This window comes from Grus americana, chromosome 1 (assembly GCF_028858705.1).
Source record: "Grus americana isolate bGruAme1 chromosome 1, bGruAme1.mat, whole genome shotgun sequence".
Taxonomy (NCBI): domain Eukaryota; kingdom Metazoa; phylum Chordata; class Aves; order Gruiformes; family Gruidae; genus Grus; species Grus americana.
In genome coordinates, this window is record NC_072852.1 from 114,055,149 (window position 1) to 114,081,223 (window position 26,075).

General features: G+C 40.7%; 1 protein-coding gene across 2 annotated transcripts in view; it reads right to left on the minus strand.

Annotated features, from left to right (window-relative positions):
- APP (amyloid beta precursor protein) overlaps positions 1-26,075 on the minus strand; it is a 231,690-nt gene that overhangs the window by 36,286 nt on the left and 169,329 nt on the right. For both annotated transcript variants that reach the window (XM_054842302.1, XM_054842225.1), the window contains 2 exons: positions 16,501-16,629; positions 14,325-14,424 (listed from right to left, as the gene is read on the minus strand). In XM_054842302.1, coding sequence (XP_054698277.1) covers positions 14,325-14,424; positions 16,501-16,629 — 229 coding nt within the window. The remainder of the gene's footprint in view (positions 1-14,324; positions 14,425-16,500; positions 16,630-26,075) is intronic.

A 26,075-nucleotide genomic window follows, 5' to 3' on the forward strand; every position in this document is an offset into this window, starting at 1 on the left:
CCTTGGTGAATACTTTACAACAAAACAAACCCAAACTATTATTTACCTGTACACCTGCATTTATATTAGAGCTCTCACATAAACTGACAGAATACTTGTAACCCACAGTTATGCTTGTAGCACTTCCACGAACTTGATGCAAATGAACAGATGTATTTCATGTTCATATTTTCCCACAAGTCATTTCTACTGAGATGTGTTGTAAATAAGGGTTTATGTAGGGAACTCCAAAATACAAAGTATTAGCAGAACAAATAAAGGTTTTAGAGAGGCAGCACTTACGGGTCAAAGGGCTTTCTGTATCTGTGATGAACATAAATTCTACAGAGTCAGAAAGGCAGTTAAGTCACCTGTGTATCCTGCGGGTTTCATATAGGTAACTTACTGCCTCAAGTAGGAGTTCCTCCTCTGAGGTGAAAGGAGAGAATATACCAGAAAATACCATGGGTATTTCCTCCAGCCTCTGCCCAAGTCAGAGGAAATTTCAAACACATGCTTGAATTGAATCACACTGAAGTCTGTGCTTAACCACAAAGAGTTAAGCTCCACTGAATTTCAAGCATATTGTTAATTCTAAGGTGTTTTGCTGAATCAAGCATTATAAGATTATAATGTTACATACTACTAGGTGTCATAATTATAACATTGTCAAGCTGCAAAACATAATTATGTGGTATTCAGTGTTGAACTAATTCATTTGTACAGTACAAGTCAAACATAATTTAGAGAGCAACTCTGATGAGAACTTTATTTAAAGCGACCTGCCTACTGGAAGGTGTGAGAGCAGCTTTGCTGCCTGCATGCTTTGAAGATGATGATAAAAGAGCAATATGCTAGATCATTACTGTAAAATACTGGAAATGAGCCTAACCTACAATGCTCAGATCCATATTGACAGAGAAGTGTGACCACCCCATCAGATTTAATCTTCTTCTTGTCTCCTAGTTAGCCTGTGAAATTACACAACAGGTCTTCTGATCTGGAAACTTTTACAGTGCAATATGTCTCTCTCAGGGTTAATCTGAGACTGAAAGAGCAAGAACCATGGAAAACATTATTTCATAGTTCTTATTTTCTGTCCTTTAGAGACATCACCACTAGGGCAAGAGTAAGTGGCAGCAGTAGTTTTTCAGATTTCAGAAATTTCTTATGTGTATGAAAATCTTGTTCAATAAGGTGAAATAACTTTTCCGAGTTCTCAGAAAATGAACATTTAAGGTATTATGAAACAGCTAACCTAAGAATTATTTTCCCGGAAGTTAGTAACAGAATAACCATCCCATAGCCTTAGACAATACCCTGTTGCCTAAGAATCAAATTTTAGAAGAAATACACCTCTGAACTTAAGAATAGCTGCAATATTTAGAACCACACTAAAAAGAACATGCTTCAAGTATATTTTAAAAGAATCACAACTTTATCACTTCTTTCCCATTTCTTGCTGCTTCTGCTCTTTCAGAATATGTGGATTTCAATGATGTGATCATCATAACAACAACCCAAGTGAGTCTCCTCCTGTAAGCAGGTACATGTAATAATGTTTCAGTCAGATTTGCCTTGCAGACTATTTGACTTAAATTATAAAAAAACCCAAAGATGTCTAACTTAGATACAGAGCAATTGCCTTTTTCAGGTAGATCATGTTATAAGAAGTTTTCTGGTAGTGAACAGCATCCAAAGCATGAGAATGCCTGGAATACCCAATTCAGGAAAGCATGATTAATTTCAATATGACCTAGGTGTCTTTTTCATTAGGGATGGACTTCAATGCAAATTTAGTTTCGTACATGGCTATGCAATTGCAGAGCACTTTGAGCAAAGGTTCATGAGAATTTCCACACCACTTCATCAAGGAAGAACCAGAATCATCCTCTCCCGTTTTTTGAGCCTGCTATGAAACTCAAGATCTTGAAATTTTTTCTAATTTTGTAATAAGTCTGCTATGACACTCTTTACCTTCAGTGAAGGAATATTGTAATTACTACAGACCCTTAGCTACCTGACAGCTACATAAATTAGTTAACTAAAATTAAATATCAATATATGGCTATAGATGTGTGCACATTTATATTTTTTTAATATTTAACAGCCAGTCACCTGACTAATGACTGCATTTCCCCTTCAGTTCAAAGCAGAGAGTATTACAGCAAGTTTGTGGGATAAAGTAAGTAAAAAACCCAGAAGCTTGTGTGATCTCTGAAAAAGAGTTATGAAATAGAAATTAAAGACCATGCTATTCCCTTTCACACCTTCAAGCTTTTTTGTCCATTTCTGTGGTATCCTTCCCTTCCTCTAACCCCCTCCTCATTCAATTTGGTTAAAATATTAATACTGTCTCAGAAAAATAATTCACCATTCACAGCCTCAAAAGCACTGGATTCAAATGTAGAAAAATCCTACTTCTATGTTACGGAACTCTTTGAGGTAAAAATTCTGAATGAAACATAGTTTGTTGGGTGGGTGGGTTTGGTTTTTTTTTAGTTTTGTGCTAGCATGTGGAAAGTTTCTCTCCAGGTAAGACGATGGCAACCTAACACCAAGGCAGACAAGGATATATTAAAAAATGCTTTGGGAAAAAATTTACTTGAAACTCTATAACGTAATCAAGAACGTATATCGTACGTCATCATCCTGATCCACATAGGGCACTGTGGCAAATTCCCCAGGTTTAAATTTAACTCCACATTTAATTCCCAATTAACATATTATTAAGTGCTTCAAAATAGGCTGAAGAGTCTAAATTAAAACAAATAAACAGCCCCCCCAATCTTCACTGATATTTCTGCCAGATGAATCAGCATTCATTACTCCCCCTCAGGCTTGTGTGAAGTAGAAAAAGCCAAGTACATTTCCATCCCAAATAAATAAGTTATAAGGCTTGTAAGTGAAACTGTCCTGCAAAAAAGCATTTATATGAAAAACTGCTACAGAATTATATTGTCTTATTTTCTGAAAATAATTATTTATATATTATTTATCAGTATTATTTACTGATAAAAATGATCAGATTTATTTGCTGACCTTATAATAATACACAGTAAAACTAAAAACTGCAGTAGAACCTAAAACTCTACCAGTTTCTAACACCTGAAAAAAGCCAGTTACCCATCATTTTCTATAAACACCTCTAAAGGTCAGAGTATGAATCCCACAACACTTTTTGATATGTACTGAACTTGGCAGCTTGGGAATCATTAAATAACCCATAAAAATATACAAATCTGAACATCAATTTGTTGCACCTGATTCCCTTGGTCAAAAGAGTATTTTCGATTTGATTCACTTATAATAGTTTAAATCAGAATTCACCAAAACTGAAAAGATAAAATATATGTTGGCTATTTATTAATTGCAGTTTTAGAATTTGATAGGCCAAATGTATCCTGGGTTGTCCAAGTATTCCGAAGAGGTGCATTTATTAAATTTAACAAATATATCCATATATGACCTATTCTGATGGCTTTTACACCATTTTTCATATGCATGATCTAATAGCAGGAAGCAGAACAGTGAAAGGACTGGAACCCCACCTAGGTAGCACCATTCAGGAAAATGCATTTTTCAATTAAATTGGGCATATGAGAACCACACAGCAGGAGAAAGCTGCGCTGATGAAAGATTGCTTCATTTATAATCCCACGTGTATGGGATCTGACTGTTAGGAGATTACTGAAACATTTCCATCAATCCAGCCGTTCTGCAAAATCATGTATCGTCAGTAATTCTTTTCCCTTTTTATCCCAATAATAAGAGCTTACCTAGCAGGAATATGTCAGATACTCTTGGCCATAACAGGCACCTGTGAATTTTCACTCTGCACATCTGAAGAGAAAGTTATGCTTGAGTAAAGCAAAACTTAGTACATGGTTGGCCTTAGAGGCATATTTAGCCCTCCCCCTCAGGATATCTGCCCATAGTGATGCATTTCAGACTTCAGTGCTTGAATTCCCCTGGATAACAATTCCAGAGTCCGCTCTGGGAACGATGGCCAACACTCTAGCTCTGTAATATATAAAGCTGTAATATAAAGCTTGTGCAGACAGTCTGTAACTGGCTCTTACTGGACACTTGCAATTTGACAGCACGTAAGGATTAAGATGATTAATTTCCTTCTTTCACAATCTAGCATTCCCTATTAGGAATCTGATCTTAGAGTGAGTCACACAGCATGACAAAACTGTGTTTCCAAACCAAGTAATTGGGGAAAGAAAATCCATTATTCAACAGCAAGTACTAAGTGGAAGCTGTTGCTGGAGCGCCTGTGCTCCCACTATTTTGGGCTGCTTCATACTTATGGACACTGACATCATTAACTTGATTTAAGATGACAGGAAGATGACATATTTATGAATTAAATTACATGTATATTCAATGCATCAAGAAAATTTTCAATAACTAAGCGGAATGACATTTCTGTAAGCAGGCAATGTGTCAGTGAGCCAGTGCCTCCCCATCTGAATGGAAACTACGCATTCAGAAAGATGGGCTCTTCTGAGCTAACCTGCTCTCAGGTCATATTGCAAACTGGACAACTGCAAGATTTTTTCAGACTTTTGTTATCCATTCAATAAAAGAATGACATCTTAAATTTGGCACATGATGAACGAACTTATTAATTCCTTAAAGTATAATGGCAAAAGCAATTATCAGGAAATACAGAAGAGAAAGGTGGAAAGAAGTCACCTCATTTCATAAAACAGTAAAATCAGACTTTAAAAGAATTTTAGTATCAGCACATGCTTTATCTGTATTGTCTCAAAAATATGAGTGCTCCAGCTTTTCTTTTCACATACACCAAAGACATAATAGAGCAGGAATTCAACTCAAATAGATGTTCATGAAAAAATCTGTAACTAGGAGGTAATCCCGACCTATGATGCTTTTTAAAATCAAACATATCCAGTATACTGACTTAAAATAATACACACGCTCCTATATATTCAACATTTTCATACAACTGTAGCCCCTCTACCAGCAGAAACAATGCTCTCCAAGACAGAATTTCTCAATCTGCTGTCTCCAAGATACCGGAAAATGACATGTGAAATGACTGGAGGGTTAGAAGAAAATCCTCATCAAACCCACACATTTCCATGCATCCAATCAAACAAGAAAAAAACCCAGGAGATAATACAACCAGCCATCACACAATTATTCAAAGTTTAGTGCATTTTTACTTAACTCTAGGATGAAAATCCATTGTGCACAAGGTCACCTGTAGAGTCCTCCAAAGGGGTATTTAAAAAAAGCTGTGAAATGGACATGGTACCAGCTTCAACCTGCTGCCACTGTGAGCCCAGAGTGGTCTCTTGGTCATAAACTTCCTGTGGGACCTGTGGTGGTGATTGTAACTTGCTATTTAAGGACAAGTGTCTATGAAAAAATACATCAGGCTAGAGTAACAGAAAGAATACAGAATAGAGACTTCAAGAAGGATCTGCTAATGCAGGGCAGAGTGCTCTAGCCATCAGCTCCTGAAGAAAATCACGGCAACACCTTTAAACCTCCCCTGCTAACGGATGAATTATTTAGAATGAAAGATTTAAATACCCACTGAAATAGCAGATGCCTAGAAAATTAAAAAAAAATACTTTGTTTATAATTTACAAGCCTGTAATTATTATCAGAAGTTCCTAGTTTTCAGTTCCAACACTTGGATCATGAGACTAGATTTCCTTAAAGATGCAAGTGAAACAGAATAGTGTTTTTTAATAAACTTCCTAAGACCTTTTTATTCGGATCAAATTTCTGAAAAGTAGAAGAAGAACACGATGTCCAGTATCTTTCCCTGATGAAAAAGCAACCCCAATCCAAAGTCGTGTGAAGCCATTTCTCCTTTTCACAATATCTGTAAGATCTGGAGAAAGCTGGATCTTTTACTGACTAAAGTCATGTTCACAATATTTATGAGATTAAAAGAGGGCTTGTGCACACAAAAATCAGGATTCCTATCTCTTCCGAAGAACATCAGTGCCCATGACAAGACAGAATAGACCATTTAGCCACAAAAGATGGGGAGGATACAGTACGCTACTAATGAAAGCATTTGAGAACATCAATGTCAGTGAAGTGCATTTATATCTATTTTAATCATCTACTATTCTCTGCCTAATTTTCTATGACAGTTAAATAATCTGGACAGAAAATAACAGATGCTTGGAAGAGGAAAATGTTGGCTCTGTTTCCAGGATTTTTTTTCCTTCTCTCCTAAGCTGCAGCAAAGGACATACTTTACTAGCAGACAGAACTGAGCCTCCAACCTGGAGAAGTAACTGAGGTTCTTCAGCTCTTCCAAGTTCTCGAATGGCGCGCAGAATTTACAAAGCCTCAGCAACACCTAACTGTTGTTCCAGCTGGCAACTACCTTTGCCTATTAAAATAAAACACACTAAGGGAGGACAGTTAGTTAGTTCAACGAGAAGTGCAAAGTCCTGCACCTGGAGAAGATCAACCTCATGCACCAATATATGCTGGGGACTGAGCAGCTGGAAAGCAGCTCAGCAGAAAAGGACCTAGCAGTCCTGGTGGACACTAAGTTGAACATGAGCCATAAATGTGCCCTTGCTGCAAAGGCGGCCAACAGTATCCTGGGCTGCATTAGGCAAAGCGTTGCCAGCAGGTGGAGGGAGGTGATCCTTCCCCTCTACCCAGCACTGCTGAGCCCACACCTGGAGTGCTGGGTCCAGTTATGGGCTCCCCAGTACGAGAGAGACATGGACATACTGGAAAAAGTCCAATGAAGGGCCACAAAGGTGATAAAGGGACAGGAGCATCTCTCCTATGAGGAAAGACTGAGAGAGCTGGGACTGTTCAGCCCGGAGGAGGCTCAGGGGGATCTCATCAATGTGTATAAATACCTGAAGGGAAGGTGCAAAGAGGACGGAGCCAGGCTCTTCTCAGTGGTGCCCAGTGACAGGACAAGAGGCAATGGGCACAAACAGAAGCGCAGGATGTTCTCTCTGAACATCAGGAAACAATCTTTTACTGTGACGATGACTGAATGCTGGCACAAGTTGCCCATAGAGGCTGTGGAGTCTCCATCCTTGGAGATACTCAAAAGCCATCTGGAGACTGTCCTGGGCAACTAGCTTTAGATGACCCTGCTTGAGCAGGGAGCTTGGACCAGATGACCTCCGGAGGTCTCTTCCAACCTCAGCCATTCTGTGATTCTGTGACATCAGTTGATTCCTCACATAAACAGAATACATCACCTTGCTCCAACAAATAACTCAATGGTATCTTATTGAGCTATTTATGGCATTTAAATCATTATAAAAACATTTTATAGAAGTAACAAAGTGGCAAAACTGGTGACTTTGTAAAGACCATAAGCTTGTGCTGATTAAAAAAACACCTGGGGAAAAAAAAAACCAAAAACAACTGATGCTTTAAAAACCGATGTCCTTGGGTGGAAGAGGTCTTAACCGCTTATCAGGCAGTCCATCTGGGCCATATCATGTCTGTGTTTAAGCATACAAAAATTATCAAAATGCTGCTTAACACAGAATTCATTTGCTTTTGTGGGAGAACTCTGCTGTTTTTCACCATTGACCCCGAAATATATTTTTTGCTAGAGTTCTAACAAATCATCTGTTCAACTGAATGCTATAGGGCTTAGAGGGAGAAGATTAAAGGTAAATAAGCACTTCACAGAAAATTCAAATTTTTCTCTGGAAAGCCAAGGTTACTGGATATGCACAAATATGTCAAGTCAATTATGGGGAAAAAGCACCACATAGTTAGTGCTGAAAGTCACTCCAGGGTATCTGTGCAATTATACATTCTCTGAAGGCTGCTTTCGACTGCCTGTTCCAGTTGCATTACCCTTACGGGCAAAAAGGGCAGAGCAGAACAGGAGGAACAGTAATATATGATATAGCACAGACAGACCAGTCTCTTGAAAACCAGAGGGTAGGTTTTACAGTACCTTAGGGTAAGACCTGCACATAATTGTACTACTTCCAGAAAATCTGTTTAAAGTTTACTGAGAAATTTCTGTATGGTGTAGATATACCCATCAAATCTGAATGGAAGAATTGCTGCCAAGGAAAAATGTGCTGGGTTTAAAGAGACGAGGGTAGAAATTCAACACTTATGGTTTGGCAAAGATGATATTCCCTTGCGTCCAAGATTGAAGACGCTCCCTCTCAAGTACTAGCCAAGTGCCTGGGGCAATTTAGAAACCACAATTCCATTGACCTCCAGAACAGCAGAAAGTATAAAACTTAACAGGAATTGTCTAACCTTCCTCATTTACAGATTTTTATAACTACTGCAGCTGCATACTGGATTTGTGGCTGTTTATTTTACCCTGGGTAAAAAGTTCAACTCCATTTGACTCCTTTAAAAAGCGAAAAAGAAACATTAACTGGAAAGTATGGATAACCAAAACCAGAGGAACTGTTTTTCTTCACAAAGAACATCTCTAGTTTCCCAGTCCTCAGCATGCTTCTCTGCACCTCCGTGTACTGATAGAAAATGCTAGTATTTCACAACCTAGTGGACCTCCCCAGCGCTTGTTCTCAAGAACACCCAGAGCCCATGCTTACACTAGCAAGTCATGAAGTGGAATAACACAGTAAATAAGGATGACTGAGACATTTTTTACCAAAATGTACTCCTGTGTCAGCTAAAATGTTACTGTACACAGACGGAGGAGGATTTGGATACGTTGACTGGATTAAGCAGGTTTGTCAAATGGTGCAAAACCCAGCTGTCCTGAGGATGAGCACCACTGATGACAATTCCTCATCTTTCTCTATGCCAGTCCACTGAACTTGGTCCGTCCCAGTACAGATAAATCCTAGAGTTATTCATTTACCCATGCATCAACATCCCTGTTTTTCTTCATCAGAAAAAAAAAAAATTAAAACATTGTAGCCACTCTGATACCTGACATTAATTGCATCAAGCAACTTCTACAAGTATTTTTGCCTCTAGTCTAAGAGGAAGACTAGAACTGCTTCCCATGAAGCAGACTAGAACTGCCACCTCCATGACCAACACGCAATTTCAATTCTCTACTGTAATGTACTGAAATTCAGTCATAAAGTAATTACGGTTCTTACTTGATATGAACTAGACAGTTCTGTACGATCCCACTCCAATACCCTTGGTAACCTTCCAACATCCTTTTAACAAGCTATTGACACATTAAATGTATGTCAACTTCCTGTTATTATTCTGATACCTCAATATGGTGACCGAACTTCAAATAAAGGTGTAGAAATCCCAAGCATCGCTTCGTGATTTTATATATACTTTTTGAAGGTAAGAGTTCTTCCCTTCAGCTAAATCTTAAGACAGAAAGTACAAGGAAGAGTTGCAGAAAAACAAGAAAACAAGAAGTCCCACTGGAGTCTGAAAGACATTACTAATTACACATTCAAAACATTACTTTTTAAGGGAGAGGATGAAAAAAACAATCACAAAAGAAATGGCACCAAACAGGACAGACACAAAATTTGCTTTTGCAAAGCCCCCAGGGTTGTTTTGGTTTTGCAATATAAATCCTCACCACTGTGGTTGTCATTTTGGACTGTCAGCCTGCAGCAAGCAGCTAATACCCTCAAAACTTCTGAAGGAGGATACCACAGAATGAATGGAGAACAGCATCCTAATTCAACTCATGGCAAGAAATGCAGCATGGCTGTGGAGTGACTACAGGTCAAAATTAGCAGCTAGAAACAAGAAATCAACAATAAGTCGTATAAATGCTGAAAGACCAGAACGAGCTGAGGCAGGGCTAACTTTGCCCTCGACAAGTAGTCCAGACAACATGCAGAGGTGTAGACTGATAGGTACAGGGACTGATGGTTAAAGAGAAAGTGTTAAAAGAAAGCAAGTCCTCAGACATCTTCAGTCTGTAGCTTGTCCTGTATTTACAGCTGTCAAGCTTTTTCTAAAAATACTTAAAAAATCTTCACAGGAATTTGTGAGGCAAAACTTTCTTGCATAAATTTTGTCATGGTAAGCTGGAGCATACAAATACTTGAAATAGCACATGACCCGCAGCACACTGCATGCATTTGAATGCAAGCAGTGATCTGGGGTCTTCTTGTGTTTGTCCTCTCTCCCAGCTATAAGAATGTGAGTGTGGCAGCCACAACGTGCTGCAGAAGAAAGGGATAGGCACAGTGGAATGGAATAATAAAATAACAATAGCTTGCCTTTATTTGTCAAGGGACAGATGAAATCATATTCTCTTATTTATTACTCATAACTGAATGTTTCAGAGCTTAGTTACGATACTGCTGTGGTAGGCGGTGCTGAATATTTCATCAGTGGTGGGCTACAAAACATGGACTTGAGGACATCAGTTTGGAAACAGAGCAGCAAAGACAATAAAAATTCAGCTCACTGCCTGCCCATTAGACTGATGCACAAAGCTCTGACGTAGCTTCTGATTCAGAAGCTGTGCCTGCTGTGCCACTCCCAGCATAAATTGCCTTTTACATACATGGATAAGCAGTTTAATCAAGTAAGGATTTAAAGCAGGATGTGCCCAAAGGAACTGCTGATTTCTCTTAGAGCCTGCCATTGCTTTCTCTGAGCTTTTGTACATATTAAATAGTATATGAGATTTATCAGAGGGAAAAGGTGAGTACAAATACCAAGGTAACCAAATAATCTGCTCACCTGCAGTGTGCAAATAAATCTCTCTTCTCAGACTTTTTTGTGCCACTCTCCTATTCATGGAGCATACTCTTGCCCATGAGAAACACCACTTAACATCAAGAACTACATCAGTTGCTGAGAGTGACCTCGTTTGCAGCACATTTGCATCACTGCCCCTTGAGAAATCATTTGCAGCCAGAACACCAAATGGTCTCCTACACAAATGACCTGCGTTACACTTTCCAACCTTTGTCCTAACAGTTGCAGTCAGGCAGGCTGTTATACGTTGGTCAAATGCTTAGCAAAAAAATCCTCACTTCATGTATGTGCTGCTTTCTACCCTTCGGAGTGCTTTGGGTCTTCCTATGTATCTATATATGCAAATCAAGACATCTTCTGTTTAGGCCAACAGATGTCAACTGGTGATGGACACCTGCAGATAAGGACTACAACACTTTTAAATTTTACCCTAACTTCCCACCATCATCTCTGCTGGAGTTCTGAAAATAACCAGAAGTTTTAAAAGGCTGCTTTTAGCATAGAAGCTGGATTTTGTATTTTGGATTCCACACCTTTAAACTATGGCTATGAACCTGCCTTTTGAGGTAGGAACTTCAAAAATATCCTGTATTTTAAAGGAACGTCAAATGTTCAACTGCTGGATTGTGATTCATCTGATCACCAAGCGTTAATTCAAAAATCTTCAGATTGTTGAAGAAAACGTTCTCTATGCAGCTGCTATGCCCCAGGAATAACTCTAGATTCTCTTTCATATAATCCAAACTCATTGCTCAGCATAAAGACTTCAAAAATTACAGACAGAAACTACAAAGTTTGCACCTTAACTTCAGACACATATACTTTCCAATGACGGAATAGCACCTATTCCTCACGGATGAACCTTTGGTAGTGGACTGTCAGGAAGGCATAAGGGAAATTTTAATGTACTTCTACTTTAGTTTCTAAAAAAATAATTAAATCCCAAAACCTGAGATTCAAATTTGTCAACAGCTAATACTGGGAGAAACTCTGCAAAATAGGGCATAATATTTCTAGCAATGAGAAAATCTAGTAAAACCCAGCACCTTATTAGATATTAGAGGAATTTAACCCACGGTACAAATTCACAGGAAACTAGATCTCATTTATTTTGCTGCTCACAGAACTACTTGTTCAATTTAAGGAAAAACTACCTTTGTCAGAGCTGTGTCTTCTAAAGCAAAGATTATTAATTCCTCAGGATGAAAATTGTTCATGAAGAACTCTGCAGTAAATAAAGCATGGAACTAGAAACTGAAAGTATAATGAACAAAAAAACTAAAACATCAACCATCTAACTTGCATCCTAGCCTAGCATATTTTCAACTATGCTTCCTTACATGTGATTTATTATTCAGACACTGTATGTGTGAGATGTTCTTACCTAGATTATTTTTCAACTTCTCCACTGACTCAGACTTTCTAAGTGAATGGTTCTAACAAAAGGTATTTAATGAAACATTTTTCTTTTTGATGAGAGTTAGAATATTTCTTGGGAATGTTATGAAGTGCAATTTTATTAGTATTTTACTTCTCCACAGATACTGCAGCTGTAATAGATTTTCTGTTCCATGGGTTTAGGAAGAGTACAGAGACTAAGAAATTCAGTAATTTCAGAACAGAATTTGAAACAGACTGATCAGTGCTCTAAGTTAGAAGAATACTGTCTCCTTCAACAGATGGGAACCTCAACGAACTTCCAGTAAAACCAGTATGTAAAACCAAGTATACAGCCGATCTTACCAAGGAGAATGTTGATACTGAAAGAGAATAGGCTTTCTTCTCATTACTGAAAACTATTTTATCTAGTACAGCCCAGATGTGACAGTGCCTTCTTTAATTTCTGCTGCCTGGTAACTCCCAGTATGAGAACTTATTCTTCATTGCTTTAAACTTTGCAATGCTTTGAAGAATTTTTAGTATGCCCAAACCCACAAAAATCAAGGTAGGGACTCGAGAGACTGTGATAGACTTTTTCTTTGAGATATCTTAGTCCTCTCATCTTATTAGGAAATAGTATTCTACTAATTTTAGGCTCTTTTCCCTCCTAAAAATTAGTATTACATTTGAGATTAGGAGTCAGATTTTTGTAAACTACTTAGCAGTTAATAGACTTTTGGTCCCATGTCACTTCAAAGCCTCTGAAATTCCCATTCCATTTCAGTATTTAGGAGGGAGAAGAAAATTTAGAAGAATGTCCTCACCAACAAGCGTTAACATTACCAATATTAGAAGAAATTGAAAGTTCAAGCAAAAAACCCACGGGAATGATGGAAGAATAATGGTGGTGCAGAAAGAAAACAAACTGAGTGTCTCAAAGACCCAACAGCACTGGCATCTCCTTTGCTACAGAAGTTATGTACTTTCAAATGATCAATAACATAGTGGGTTCCCCCCCGACCCCCCGAACAGCTCTCTACAACTGCAGACTGAGACTGTTGATTGAGCCTTAAAACTGTGGAGCACAGAAACACATGGTGAAGGATAATTACTAATTTGGTTATCTTTTTGTTCCTTCCCAACCCCTTTGCCAACCTCCTGATCTCATCCCCAGTCCTCTCAAGCTGCCTTACAAGTAGCAGCACATCTCCTTCCTAACCTGTGCTTTGGGCAAATGAATCCCCCACTACTCTCTGTCCATCCCCCTCCCCGTGTCCTCAATGCATCCTAATCCTTAGAGCAATGGCACGCCTCCTTCCCTTGTGTTTTAAAGAAATCAATAATTTACTTAGTCAGCTGAGGCTGATTATTTGTGAAACGAATCCATTAACTGCCGTTTGGCAGAGTGTTAAATCTTGTGAAAAAAGCTGCTCCAAAGACAGCGACTGTCCCATCTCCAGCCTCTGCGTTCGTCCACGTATTACTTTTCTTAAAGAAGTACGTTAGCAACATGATGTCCAGAGCTGTGGCTGTATCTGAAATTAATATAGGGTAAGTGAAGTTGCCTTGCTGTAACAGCAGCAACACAGCAGAGTCCAAGTGCCGTGACAGAGATGTCACTGTAGCAGCAATGCCACAGCCAAGAGCAGGAACCTGAATGGGAGGAAATACCATTCTCCCTCACAGCTGTCTGCTGTGACAGCACTCAAGGAAGATGCAAACGTGGGACTGTTGCTCCCTGACTGGTCCAGCCTGTGCACCAGAAAAATGAGAGAGGAGATACCCATTTGACCAACTAACCAAGAACCAAATGCATGACCAGTAAGATACTGCCAAGTTGCACTTAGCAACCTCCAGTTGATACTTATATTCTCCTCAGATGCGTGGGTCTGCAACTCATTCTTTAGCTGGGGGATTTCCAAAACGTCTACATCAGATAATGTAAATACTTACCATGTAAATTAAATATCCAAACCCAGGAAGGATTTGCGAAATCTCATTGTCAATAGCTGTTTCCATTACAGCATGGAGGCTCCAAACGTAAATTAACATATTTCAGGAAGAACATTTACAACAATATCATGATGTCACTGCATGGGTTATACAGGATTTGTCTTCCAAGTATTCATTATAATTTAATTTATAATTTAAAAACATTGGCAAGTTTACTCTCCTATTTTTCAGCTGGGACAGTATATCGATAGAAGTAAGATGGTGTATTTTAGCTTTTGGTGGTAATTTCTTATCACAGAAATATTTCCCTTTTTCTACATTAATAGTTTGCATACCGACTTCATCCTGGATCTCCTCTGCCACAGCAGGCACATTGTAGAGGAAGGAGAGAGACTGGTTCATGCGTTCATATATCACACGTAGATGTGTCATAACCTATGGAAATAAAAGTATTTTAAGGAGGGGAATACTACTGCTAATTTGGCATTATTACAAATTTTATAGGTTATAGAGAGCAAGACAGTTTTCACTTGTGCTAGGTCTAAGATTTCAGCATGGTCTGTGTACTGAAGCTGTCAAATCCATTGCAAAATTCATCTCTCTCCTACAGCTGCTACAAAAATAGTGTTCTAGATGCTCTTCCATAGCAACTACCTGAAATCCCATGGGAATGCAGTAATTTAAAGTAGGGGTTTACATTTGCATGTACACAAGCAGATATTGTGGCAGAAATCTGCAGCCTCATTTACCCTTCAATAACATTTACATTTGCCCATACCCATAAGTTTCCACATAACATGCAAACCAAGTGAGGCATGATGACTGCTGCATCAAAATGTTTCAGCTGATTTTTGCCTTTTTTTTCTTCCTTTATCCTAATATTGCAAAAAGAAACAGCACCCTCTGAAAAAAGCTCCAATTTTCTTGGTAAAAACGTTTGCAAATATTTTCAGCTAAAACCAAACATATTTTCACCCAGAAGCATTACTACATTGTCTCGTGTGATTACCACTCTATCACCTCCGGCTCCCTCACGCTGCTATAGGTTGAGTCACGACATCCCATGATATAGGCTCCCCCAGGGTACACTCCACAAGTATCACCTCTCTCAGTAGAAAGGGAAATTGAGGTGCATCTTAGAAGAATGACAGGGCAATTAGGCTTAAAGAGGAAAATGGCTTGCAGAGAGCAATTTCAATGAAAAAAAACCAGTATGATTTCTTCAAATTGAAAGCTAGTATTTATGCTTTTGAACAAAATATTTTGTTTTCCACTTTCCACTGAAAAAAATTCCCCATCAGGTCCTCCAGCCTACATTGCCCCAACCTTCTAACCAATTCAAGAAGCAAACAATACTGTAGAAATACTCCTTCCTATGATACACTAAGCAATACACTGCACTGCTTTTATCAAAATGTAAGTTTCCATTCTTCACCTGTGCTGCCACACAATCCGTAGTCTGCAAAATTTCACTAGTTTTTGCTATTTAATAATCCAGTGGTTTAGAAACTAAAAACTTACGTTAGATGCAAAAGGACATGCTTTAATGTTTAAGACAAGGGAAGGACAACCGTCACTGCAGAAGACTGTTAGAAGTGTGCATTTCTAACGCTAGCAATTTCAAGACAGCATGACCTCAGTGTACAAGTCTGTCTGGAATAGATGTCTGAGAAGTCCAATATGCCACTTGTGCCATCCAGGGAGGTATATGGTTTTGATCTGGCTTTTAGTGATGCCAGTCAGTTCAAGAACTGTGGCTGGAACAGCGCTTCCCATTGCACCCTGCAGAGGGAATAGTGGCTGATTCTGCAGATTGCAGCACACTTTTTTTACAGCTTATCCATTGTGCCTACAATTTTAACTGCTGTTTTGAAAACCAGCTACATATTCAGTCTTTTTTTTTTTTTTTTCCTTTCTTACCCTCCATGATTTACGAAGGCAACATAAAAGCTGTTCCAAAACATACATGTTGAGGACTGCAGTAATACTCAGCAGTTGAAATGCCATGAATTACACTGCCTATTTTAAAAGAACATGTTAAACTTGAGCGCATCACAGTAATCACATTTATAGATGCTGCAAGTACCTCTGCAACGACTATAGAAAGGTTGGTTGCAGTCAGATGGCTACACCACTTCAGCTGAGGGAAGCATAACCATGTGTGGTCGCTAAATCTATTACTGACATTTTCCCAGAGGTATTATTTACCAAAGCGCTAAATAAAGGCTTTGGGCATTAATGCTCTGGAGGGCTCCTCAGGAAACACCCACGACTGACTCACTGTCTGGATAGACAGAAAACCTGCTTTTCAGTTCTTCTCAGAAGACAAATTATACCCACCTTACTCCTACATCACTTTGCCTTAATGTCCTGCCAGAAAGCAGATTATTTTTTATTGCATGTAAAGTTGTCCACAGAAAGGCGTCAGGTATTTTTTAAAAAAATAGGTTGACAGAAACTTCACAATGGTTATTATCGAACACGACCCCATTAACCCTCAGTGGAGATTACCTGAGATCTGATTTGGGCAGCTTTCTTTGGGTCTACCATGCGGACATGTTCAAAGTGTTTGAGAGTGTGCTGCCTGTCCTTCTGCTCAGCACGCACGTACTTCTTCAGCATGTTGAATACGTGACGAGGCTATAAGGAAGAAATAGGGAAAAAAACCCAGTTTAGTTTAGAACAACACGTATTAGTTCCTTGCACTGGAGATGTATCTTAAACCAAAAGCACTTGGCCAGCTGGTGCCTGCAGCTATCTTCTGAAGGCAGGTCTGACTACGGTAAGGAAAATCTACTCACTCTACTCATTCGGCAGGATGCACCAGTGAACAGTGGTTGTAGGTGGTAGATGCAGTCCCTGGGGAGGGCATTCAGATTTCCTCCCTGACCATAAGGGGAAGTTCGGCTGTTGCATTTCCTTGTCTAACCGCTATACTATTGCCTCAACAAGACAGCCAGTGACGCCTTAGCATGCTAGTTAATGGACACCCAACATCAATTTCCTTCAGGCTTTGCTTCCATTCTCTCCATCAGACTCTATTTCTCCTCTCCCCTAACTCAGGAAGCCCCCATGATCCAAACTCACAGTTTTGCAACGTTCACCACCACCAGGCAAATCCCTCCCAGAAGATCCCCTCAAACCTGGACTCCATCGGAAGCATTTCAAAGATTCCCCATATATGCTCTACTATGCTGAATACTCAACCAGTATCAACATCCACCAACTATAGTCAAACTTTAGCAATAAAAAAAACTACAACTGCTAAGTTTTATCAACAGTAAACTGCATGCACACATTCAGATTCAAATCAGAAGGTAACCTGCCGAACAGCTGCACAGAAGACCATGCAAAAGCACTAAGTCAAGGAATAATCATAAGACTTGACTGCAAAAATTAAAAAATTCAAGACGCTTCTGTCCTGTCACTACTGCTATGCCACCAGGGAGAAAGAGAGAGAAAAGGAACCACTGAGCTGAGGTATGGAAAGTACACATCCAGAATACACAACTGACTGAAAAGCCATATAAGAAAGGGCCACCTACTTGGTTCTTCTGAAGGTACTCAGCTTGGATGCCAGAATTTGTAAAAATCTTAGCCTATATATATATAGCAGGTGATTTTAATTAGCACAAACTATTAAATTGTATAGGGTCTGGCGAGATGGAGTTATTTTTCCCCACAGCAGCCCTCACAGTGCTGTGCTGTGCATTGGCAGCCAGCAAGGTGTTGGTAACACACCAGGGTTTTGGCCACTGCTGGGCAGCGCTGGCACAGCATCAAGGCTGTCTCTCTCCAACATTTCTACCCCTCTCACCAGTAGGCTGGGGGTGGGCAAGATCTTAGGAGGGGACACAGCCAGGACAGCTGACCCAAACTGACCAACGGGATATCCCAAACCATATGATGTCTGCTCAGCAATAAGAAGCTGAAAGAAAGGAGGAGGAAAAGGGGGCATTTGTTATTTACAACGTTTGTCTTGCGGAGCAACCGCTATGTGTAGTGAAGCCCTGCTTCCTGGGAAGTGGCCAGACATTACCTGCTGATGGGAAGTAGAGAATAAATCTTTTGGTCTTGCTTTGTTTCCGCACACAGCCTTTAGTTTTTGCTTTATTAAACTGCCTTTATCTTGACCCATAAGCGGTTTTTTGGGGTTTATTTTTTTCATCTTATTTTTCTCCCCTCCCTGTCCTGCTGAAGAGGGGAGTGACAGAACGGCTTGGTGGATACCTGGCGTCCAGCCAAGGTTAAACCACCACATAAATATATGCATTAAGGCATATAATTGAATAAGAATAAAGGTCTGTAGCTGAAGGGAACATAAAAACATACACAGACTGATGGCAGAGCAGTGAAGACTAAGAAATGTGTATTTCTATGTACTTTCCTACTCTGTACAATACTACAGTGCCAAAACAGGGAAATGTTCTCTAGCATTCAGCTAAGACATTCATTTTTAACTCAGTGGTTATGATGGACTGTGGAAATCCACTCCCTGCCCCCCCAACTCTGCTTGTGCTGTTGTGCTCGTCCATCCTACCTGAAGCTGCCGAGCAGTGAGAAGCATGAAGCTGATGCAAGTGAGGAGGGAGGGAAAGGTGACCTTGCTGTGCAGTAGATTAAAGAATGAGCAGAAGTAGCGAACAGCTGGTCTGGGCATGGGCAGGGATACAGGGAAGAGGGTGGGGATGTGACAAAATAAGCGGCAGAGGCTCCATGCACTGCTTTCCAAAGCAGGAAGAACCGTAGGCGAAGTTAAAGCTTTAAGAAGACTTAGATTCACGGACAAATATAGAGCCTGAACTAATTTAACATTTACACAAGAGATGAATACTAAGCTACAAAGCTCAAAGATTTAAGAATCTCTTCAGCTTAAGAGAAGCAACAGATTTAAAAATGTCTGAGGAAAGTAAACCAAAGGTTATTTGAAGAAGATTTGTTGGACAGAAATAGAAGATGTGAAGCCATTCCCTGCCAAAGGATTAAACTTAGTGGCTCCGCGACTGAAAATTCATTCATGAGGAAAATAACCCCAAGCCCCAAAAGCCAAGCACTCTGGGATCAAGTTGCAAGAAACTGTGGACCAATGTTGGAAAGTAAGTAATCCTCACAACATTATGGTAATGGCAAAACAAACTGAAATGCCAACTGTAAAGCTCTGTAGGAACAAAGTCTACAAGACCAGAAAGCTTAACAAGAAGAAAATTTTGAAGACAGAAAAAGTTGTTACGTTTCCTGACACTTCAGCTTTCCTTGCCCCCAAGATACATCAAGATAGCAGGTTTGGGCAGATTAGAGAGAAAAGGATTAATTTCTATTTCTTCAAGAGATATTCCAATTTAAGTGTCATGTCTAACACCAGAAGGGTATATTTTTTGTTTTCCCTCAGTATGTTTTTATTCACTGCACTATGTCAATGAAACTTTTACATTAAGAGTCACAAGCAGATTTGTTAATAGGATAACAATCTTGAAATTAACTGTCAAATACCACTAACAGTAGTAGTCACTTGGGTAAACTGGGTCACCTTTAGTGCCTTTTATAACATTGCAAAATGCCCCAAACTTGTAACTATAAAGCAGAAATGGATACGCATACCTCTAGCCTGTCTGGCCAAGAAATCTTCCTGTGATGGCAGCAGAAAAATGCAATTCAAGTATAGGACAATGCAGAAAGAATATCAAATGCAAGCTGTTTCCTTACAGGGGCAGCGACTTTGCCTCTTCTCAAGCAAAAGAAACCCACTAGAAACTTGCTGTATGTAAGCAGACCTAACTGCCTGAAGTCCCTGTTGCACTGCATGAGGTCAGACCTCTAACCTTCCCAACAACTTTGCTGTGCTACTGCCTCACAGCAACAGGGCCATGGCTGCAGGCTTAAACTGCCAGAGTTGGTGACGGGCAATGACAGCTCTCTCACCAGAGTGTGGTGGTTACCATAAATAAGGACCAAGTTTTATAGCCAAATGTAACTTTAATAGTAACAAAAAAACCCCCAAAAAATTAATTGATCATTTTCTCCTCAATGCCTAGAATCGTAGACCTACTGGTTGCACAGTTTTAACAAATTTCTATATCAGTAGAATTACCTCTCACCCCAAGTCCCACCTCCGTAACATATTACACACACGTTTTCCTTTAAATGTCATTATGGAGTAAAACAGTTCTGCTTAAAAATCCCACCCATACAAGCACTTTTGCAGAAATACTTTCAGCAGGATTTGCCCCCAAATCTAGTACACCGAGCAGTGATACGAACTCTTGCGATGGCAGAGTGGAAAGGCCACAACGAACGATCAAGCACAGAGGTGAGGGAAGGCTCCACAGGCTGAGGAGAAGCAGTCAGGCCCTGTCTATTGGCTGTCTATTACTTTGACCCTAGGCAGGAACCTTCAGATTAAATTATAAATGAAAGTGGTGCTATTATCAGCTAAATTAAGTTCCCGAGGCCTGAGCTCTGACACTGTCTATGACAGAAGAACAAATGGCTGACACATCCCAGGGCCAGCTTGGCACTTTTCGCTCTTCATAAATAATGTACCAACCACCAAACTTCATTAAAAAATTCTGGGTTTAGCACTTGAAATTCTGCTGCATGTTTTGCCAGGGAAAACTCAAAGTATTCACATCTGTAGTCACCTAATAAAAAACACCTTGCAGAATAACTAACTTGTATCAGCCACCAGAGGCTACCTGAGTCTCATGGAATAATTCCACTACTTTCAGTTGTCTGTACTTGTTTTGTTGGCTTGGCTTTTTTGGCCGTCCTCTGAAAGCAACCAGGATACGCTCAACATGATTTCCCTTATTTCCATGGTTTTAGTCACCCTGGTTGATGCTGCTGGCAATTGTCATTTATCCAGCGACAAGAATGGCCAGTGGCATCCTAAGCAACAGGAGCCAGCATCAAATTCAGAATGCATATTATTTCCTCAGTGTCATGGCACACACTCACTATTTAGGCAAATGCAGAAAAACACCCAGAATGCATCTAACAAGGCGCATGGTGGGCAATGCAGGGTGAAGCAGCCTGAACGCTGCTGTTACATGCTGCTTCTGACTATTTCAAGCACACACTGTCATGCTGTTTGCTCCCACGAAAGTCATTCCAGAGGTCCCCCTTTTCAGCAGATTCCAACACCTACTTTTTATCTAAAGCTAAGCACAGATCAATCGTAGCCCTTTCAGAAGCTATCGTGACAGGCCAACAGACGTAACTCATGTCTGTGGGTATTTTAGTTGTTAGTTTAAAATCCCGTTTATGCTGGAGACTGTTGTCAAAGTATTATTTTATATATAGTTTTTGTGAGTATGCTGGGACTTGCACGTATTCGTTTGGTACGCAGTAGACAGATTCACAGACTATGTATGCTGTCTCCGTAGACTACCTAGGCTTTCGACCCAAACTGTAGGGAATATGCCTACTCTTATGTGGAAAACAGTTCTCTCTGTGAATATAAATATACACCAGGGCAGAGTTAAGGACCTGTATTGCAATGCCCTGGTTTGAAAGTTTACCACGTAGTCCTGACCGCTGGTTAATAGGTTTCCAACTGCACAAGACAGAAGCCCAAATGAAGTATGTCCATGACCAGCTGGAGAGCATGGAGATCTGCCTGGGGATGGATGAGGAGCCAACCAAGAGGTTATGGGTCAGGATTAAAGGGAGGGCAGGGACAGGGGACACTGTGGTGGCGGTCTGCTACAGGCCACCCAACCAGGAAGACCAAGTGGATGAGGCCCTCTATAGACAGACAGGAGCAGCCTCACGTTCACAAGTCCTGGTTCTCATGGGGGATTCCAACTACCCCAGTATCTGTTGGAAGGACAAAACAGCAGGGCACAGGCAATCCAGGAGGTTCCTGGAATGCATTGATGATAACTTCCTTCTCCAAGTGACAGAGAAGCCAACGAGGAGAGGTGCTATGCTGGACCTTGTTCTCACCAGCAAAGAGGAGCTGGTGGGGACATGAAGCTCAAGGGTAGCCTTGGCTGCAGTGACCATGAAATGGTGGAGTTCAAGATCCTCAGTGCAGCAAGGAAGGCACACAGCACGTTGACTACCCTGGACTTCAGGAGAGCAGACTGGCCTTTTCAGGGACCTGCTAGGTAGAGTACCATGGGACAAAGCTCTGGAGTGAAGAGAGGCCCAAGACACCTGGCTAGTATTCAAGGATCACTTCCTCCAAGCTCAGGAGCAATGCATCCAAGGAAGAAGTCAGGCAAAAACACCAGGAGGCCTACATGGATGAACAAGGAGCTCCTGGGAAAACTCAAGCACAAAAAGGAAGCCTATAGAGGGTGGAAGCAAGGGTGGGTAGCCTGGGAAGAATACAGAGAAACTGTCCAACCAGCCAGGGATCAAATTAGGAAAGCTAAAGCCCTGATAGAATTACATCTGGCCAGGGACATCAGGGGCAACAAGAAAAGCTTCTATAGGTACATCAGTGATAAAAGGAAGACTAGGGAAAACCTGGACCCTCTCTGGAAGGAAACAGAGGACCTGGTTACCTGGGATATGGAGAAGGCTGAGGTACTCAACGACTTCTTTGCCTCAGTCTTCATTGGCAAATGCTTGAGCCACACTGCCCAGATCACAGAAGGCAGGGACTGGGAGAATGAAGAACCACCCGCTGTAGAGGAAGATCAGGTTTGAGAATATCTAAGGAACCTGAAGGTGCACAAGTCCATGGGACCTGATGAGATGCATCTGTGGGTCCTGAGGGAACTGGTGGATGAAGTTGCTAAGCCACTCTCCATTTTATGTGAGGATTTGTGGCAGTCTGGTGAAGTTCCTGTTGACTGGAAAAAGGGAAACATAACCCCCCACTTTTTTAAAAGGGAAAAAAGGAAGACCTGGGGTCTTCAGTGTGGTCGACATGCTGGAGGAAAGGGATGTCATCCAGAGGGACCTTGACAGGCTTGAGAGGTGGGCCTGTGCAAACCACATGAAGTTCAACAAGGCCAAGTGCAAGGTCCTGCACATGGGTCAGGGCAATCCCAAGCACAACTACAGCCTGGGCAGAAAACAGATTGAGAGCAGCCCTGAGGAGAAGGACTTGGGGGTGCTGGTTGATGAAATGCTCAACGTGACTCAGCAATGTGCATTTGCAGCCCAGAAAGCCAACCACGTCCTGGGCTGCATCAAAAGAAGTGTCCCCAGCACCTTGAGGGACGTGATTCTGCCCCTCTACTCTGCTCTCATGAGACCCCACCTGGAGTACCAGCTCTGGGGTCCCCAACATAAGACAGACATGGACTTGGTTTGAGCAGGTCCAGAGGAGGGCCACAAAGATGACCAGAAGGCTGGAGCACCTCTCCTATGAAGACAGGCTGAGAGAGTTGGGGTTGTTCAGCCTGGAGAAGAGAAGGCTCCGGGGAGACCTTATAGCAGCCTTCCAGTACCTAAAGGGGGCCTACAGGAAAGCTGGAGAGGGACTGGTTACAAGGGCATGGAGTGACAGGACAAGGGGTAATGGCGTCAAGCTGAGGAAGGGTAGATTTAGATGAGATATTAGGAAGAAATTCTTTACTGTGAGGCTGGTGAGGCACTGGAACAGGTTGCCCAGAGAGGTTGTGGATGCCCCCTCCCTGGAAGTGTTCAAGGCCAGGTTGGATGGGGCTTTGGGCAGCCTGGTCTAGTGGAGGGTGTCCCTGCCTGCAGCAAGGGGGTAGGAACTAGATGATCTTTAAGGTCCCTTCCAACCCAAACCATTCTATGAGACTGCTGGTGGCTCCTTGGCTTTATTTATTTATTGGTGGCTCCAGTGCCTTTATTTCAGGTGGCATCAGATTCGACATAAGGTTGCTCCCATAAAGGAATCATATGAGATCTCTAAAATGCCTGAAAAATAGTTTCTAGTAAATGAAATATATACACATAAAAATAAATATATATGCATACAGATGCTTCCCCCATGAACTCTACATTGATCCTAGTCTACTATTTCAGATTTTGAGTGATGAAATAGTATAATTTCACTGAACTTGGAAAATGGAAACATCAAATGTAGTTTGGATTGCTACAAATATAACTTACACTCCCCCCATGGAAATCCAAAATACTTAACTACAGAGAAACAACACAAAAATCATATTAAAGCACTTCTATGTATTTAAAATACAACTTCGCGGCTCTGTGCCATGGAACTTCCATGGGAAATTCTGAGCTGGCTTGTCATTTTGATCAAAATTCTCTCTAAATCCGAGAGGAAAGTTTCACAATGTTGTATTGTGCTATTTAATCTTGCCTTTAGGAAAAAAAAACCCAAACAATCACCATTCCTTTCTGATTACGGCTCTTGAAATGTGCAACAATTGCTTCTTTACATTCACTTATTAGGAATACCTTGTATACCATATTAGGTATATATTCTACCTGTTATATTATTAACTTGTGGGTCATGTTTGACAGAGGCATAGTATTTCATTTTAGGAACATTCAAAACCAGCTGGCTAGGATGAATGCAAGACTTTTCACTCATAGGTGAGACACAACTAAACTCTCATCTAGCTACCTTTCATGTGGAGTTAAAGATGCCTTCTCCTAATTTCTCCTAATTTATAAACGTAGTTACCCCACGCATCACAAATATATGGCTATAATGGTACTCAAAACTTCCCTTTGCCTACCATCCCAAGGACTATTCCTGGGACAAAATAAAATGAAAACAGTATTTGAGTCAATCTCATCATTTGCTTTTCAGGATTTGAACTTACTCGACTTTGACAAATTAAGACAAATTTTGTTTCTACTCTTTTAAAACTTTGCATTTTACATATAATGAACCTGGCATGATTTTGCAGAACTGAATACCCATCTGGAATTGCCTCTTCTGTCTTTAGTTTGCTCATACAAAAAACCTACCAGCAAGCCTAGGTGTATGACTATACCATATGCTCAAGCCCACAGACTGGGGAAAAAACCAAGACAGTCTGGATTTATTCACATAAAAGCCTCGGAAGCTGCTGGAAAACGGAGTTAGGTGACCACATTTCTCGAAGTCTGACCTGGTTTAAAAGCAGAGCTGAAATCCGTGCAGCCTATTTCACAAAATCCTACCAAATTAAGTGTATGTGAGAAATTCCACAGCTGTAAATTTATGAGTTTAGAGGAGTGGAGCTAAAGGGTGGAGTATTAGAGCTGGATTGCTCTTTTCTGCTGCACAGGAGGATTTTTATCACTACATCGACAGTGATGCTTTGGCCTGCCTCCAACCACATATTTCCACAGCAACCTCGCTGGACTCGGGAAAGGCTTCGAGCTTCCCGAATGCAGAGGCACTGAGTAAGGGCCCCTCTGCAGATCTCTCTTCCGTGTCCGAATAACCAAACTCGACTAGTTTCAGCCCATACTGTGCTTTCTCCATATCGAACAGACACTGCTCCCATAGCACTAAAGGTACCAGGGCAAAATCTGAGGGCAACAAGAAAAAAAACACAGCAAAAAAAATCAAATGCATTAAGGTACATGGTAGGGTTAATCCTAATGATCCTCCTCTGTTTGGGAATAATTTTACGTTTCAGTAAAATAGCACCAAATTAGAAGAGAAGCATTTAAAAGTGATTTTAATCATTACATGCTCACTTTATGCGCAAAGTAAGGAGGTTAATTAATTACCTTTCAAAGTGTTCCTGTATTTTTCCTTGCTCTGAAACCCTTTATTTCACCACTAGGAGCTGGATTTCTTTTCTGCTTCTCCCTGCCCCCCGTCACCAGCTTCCCACAGAAAATGGGCATCTCTTACCAACAAAGATTAAACAGGGAGACATAAACCAGCAAAATTTGACATGCACATGAAAGAGGGAATATAAACAAATTACAGAATCAACCTGCTCACAGAGAATGATGGATTTGAATTCCTCTATTTGACTTGCAAAATGAAGGGGAAAATTTCCAACTGTTTTAAAAACTAGAGGCATATTGGTTCCAGCTGCCACTAATCCTCCTTTTCTGTAGCAAGGCCATCAAGCAGGATGAAACAATACAGTATTTTGACATTGGATACTGAACAGCTGCACCCCATTTCCAAAGGCAACGAAGTATAGCAGCACAGCTAAGCTGCATCAAGAATCAGGGATGAGGAT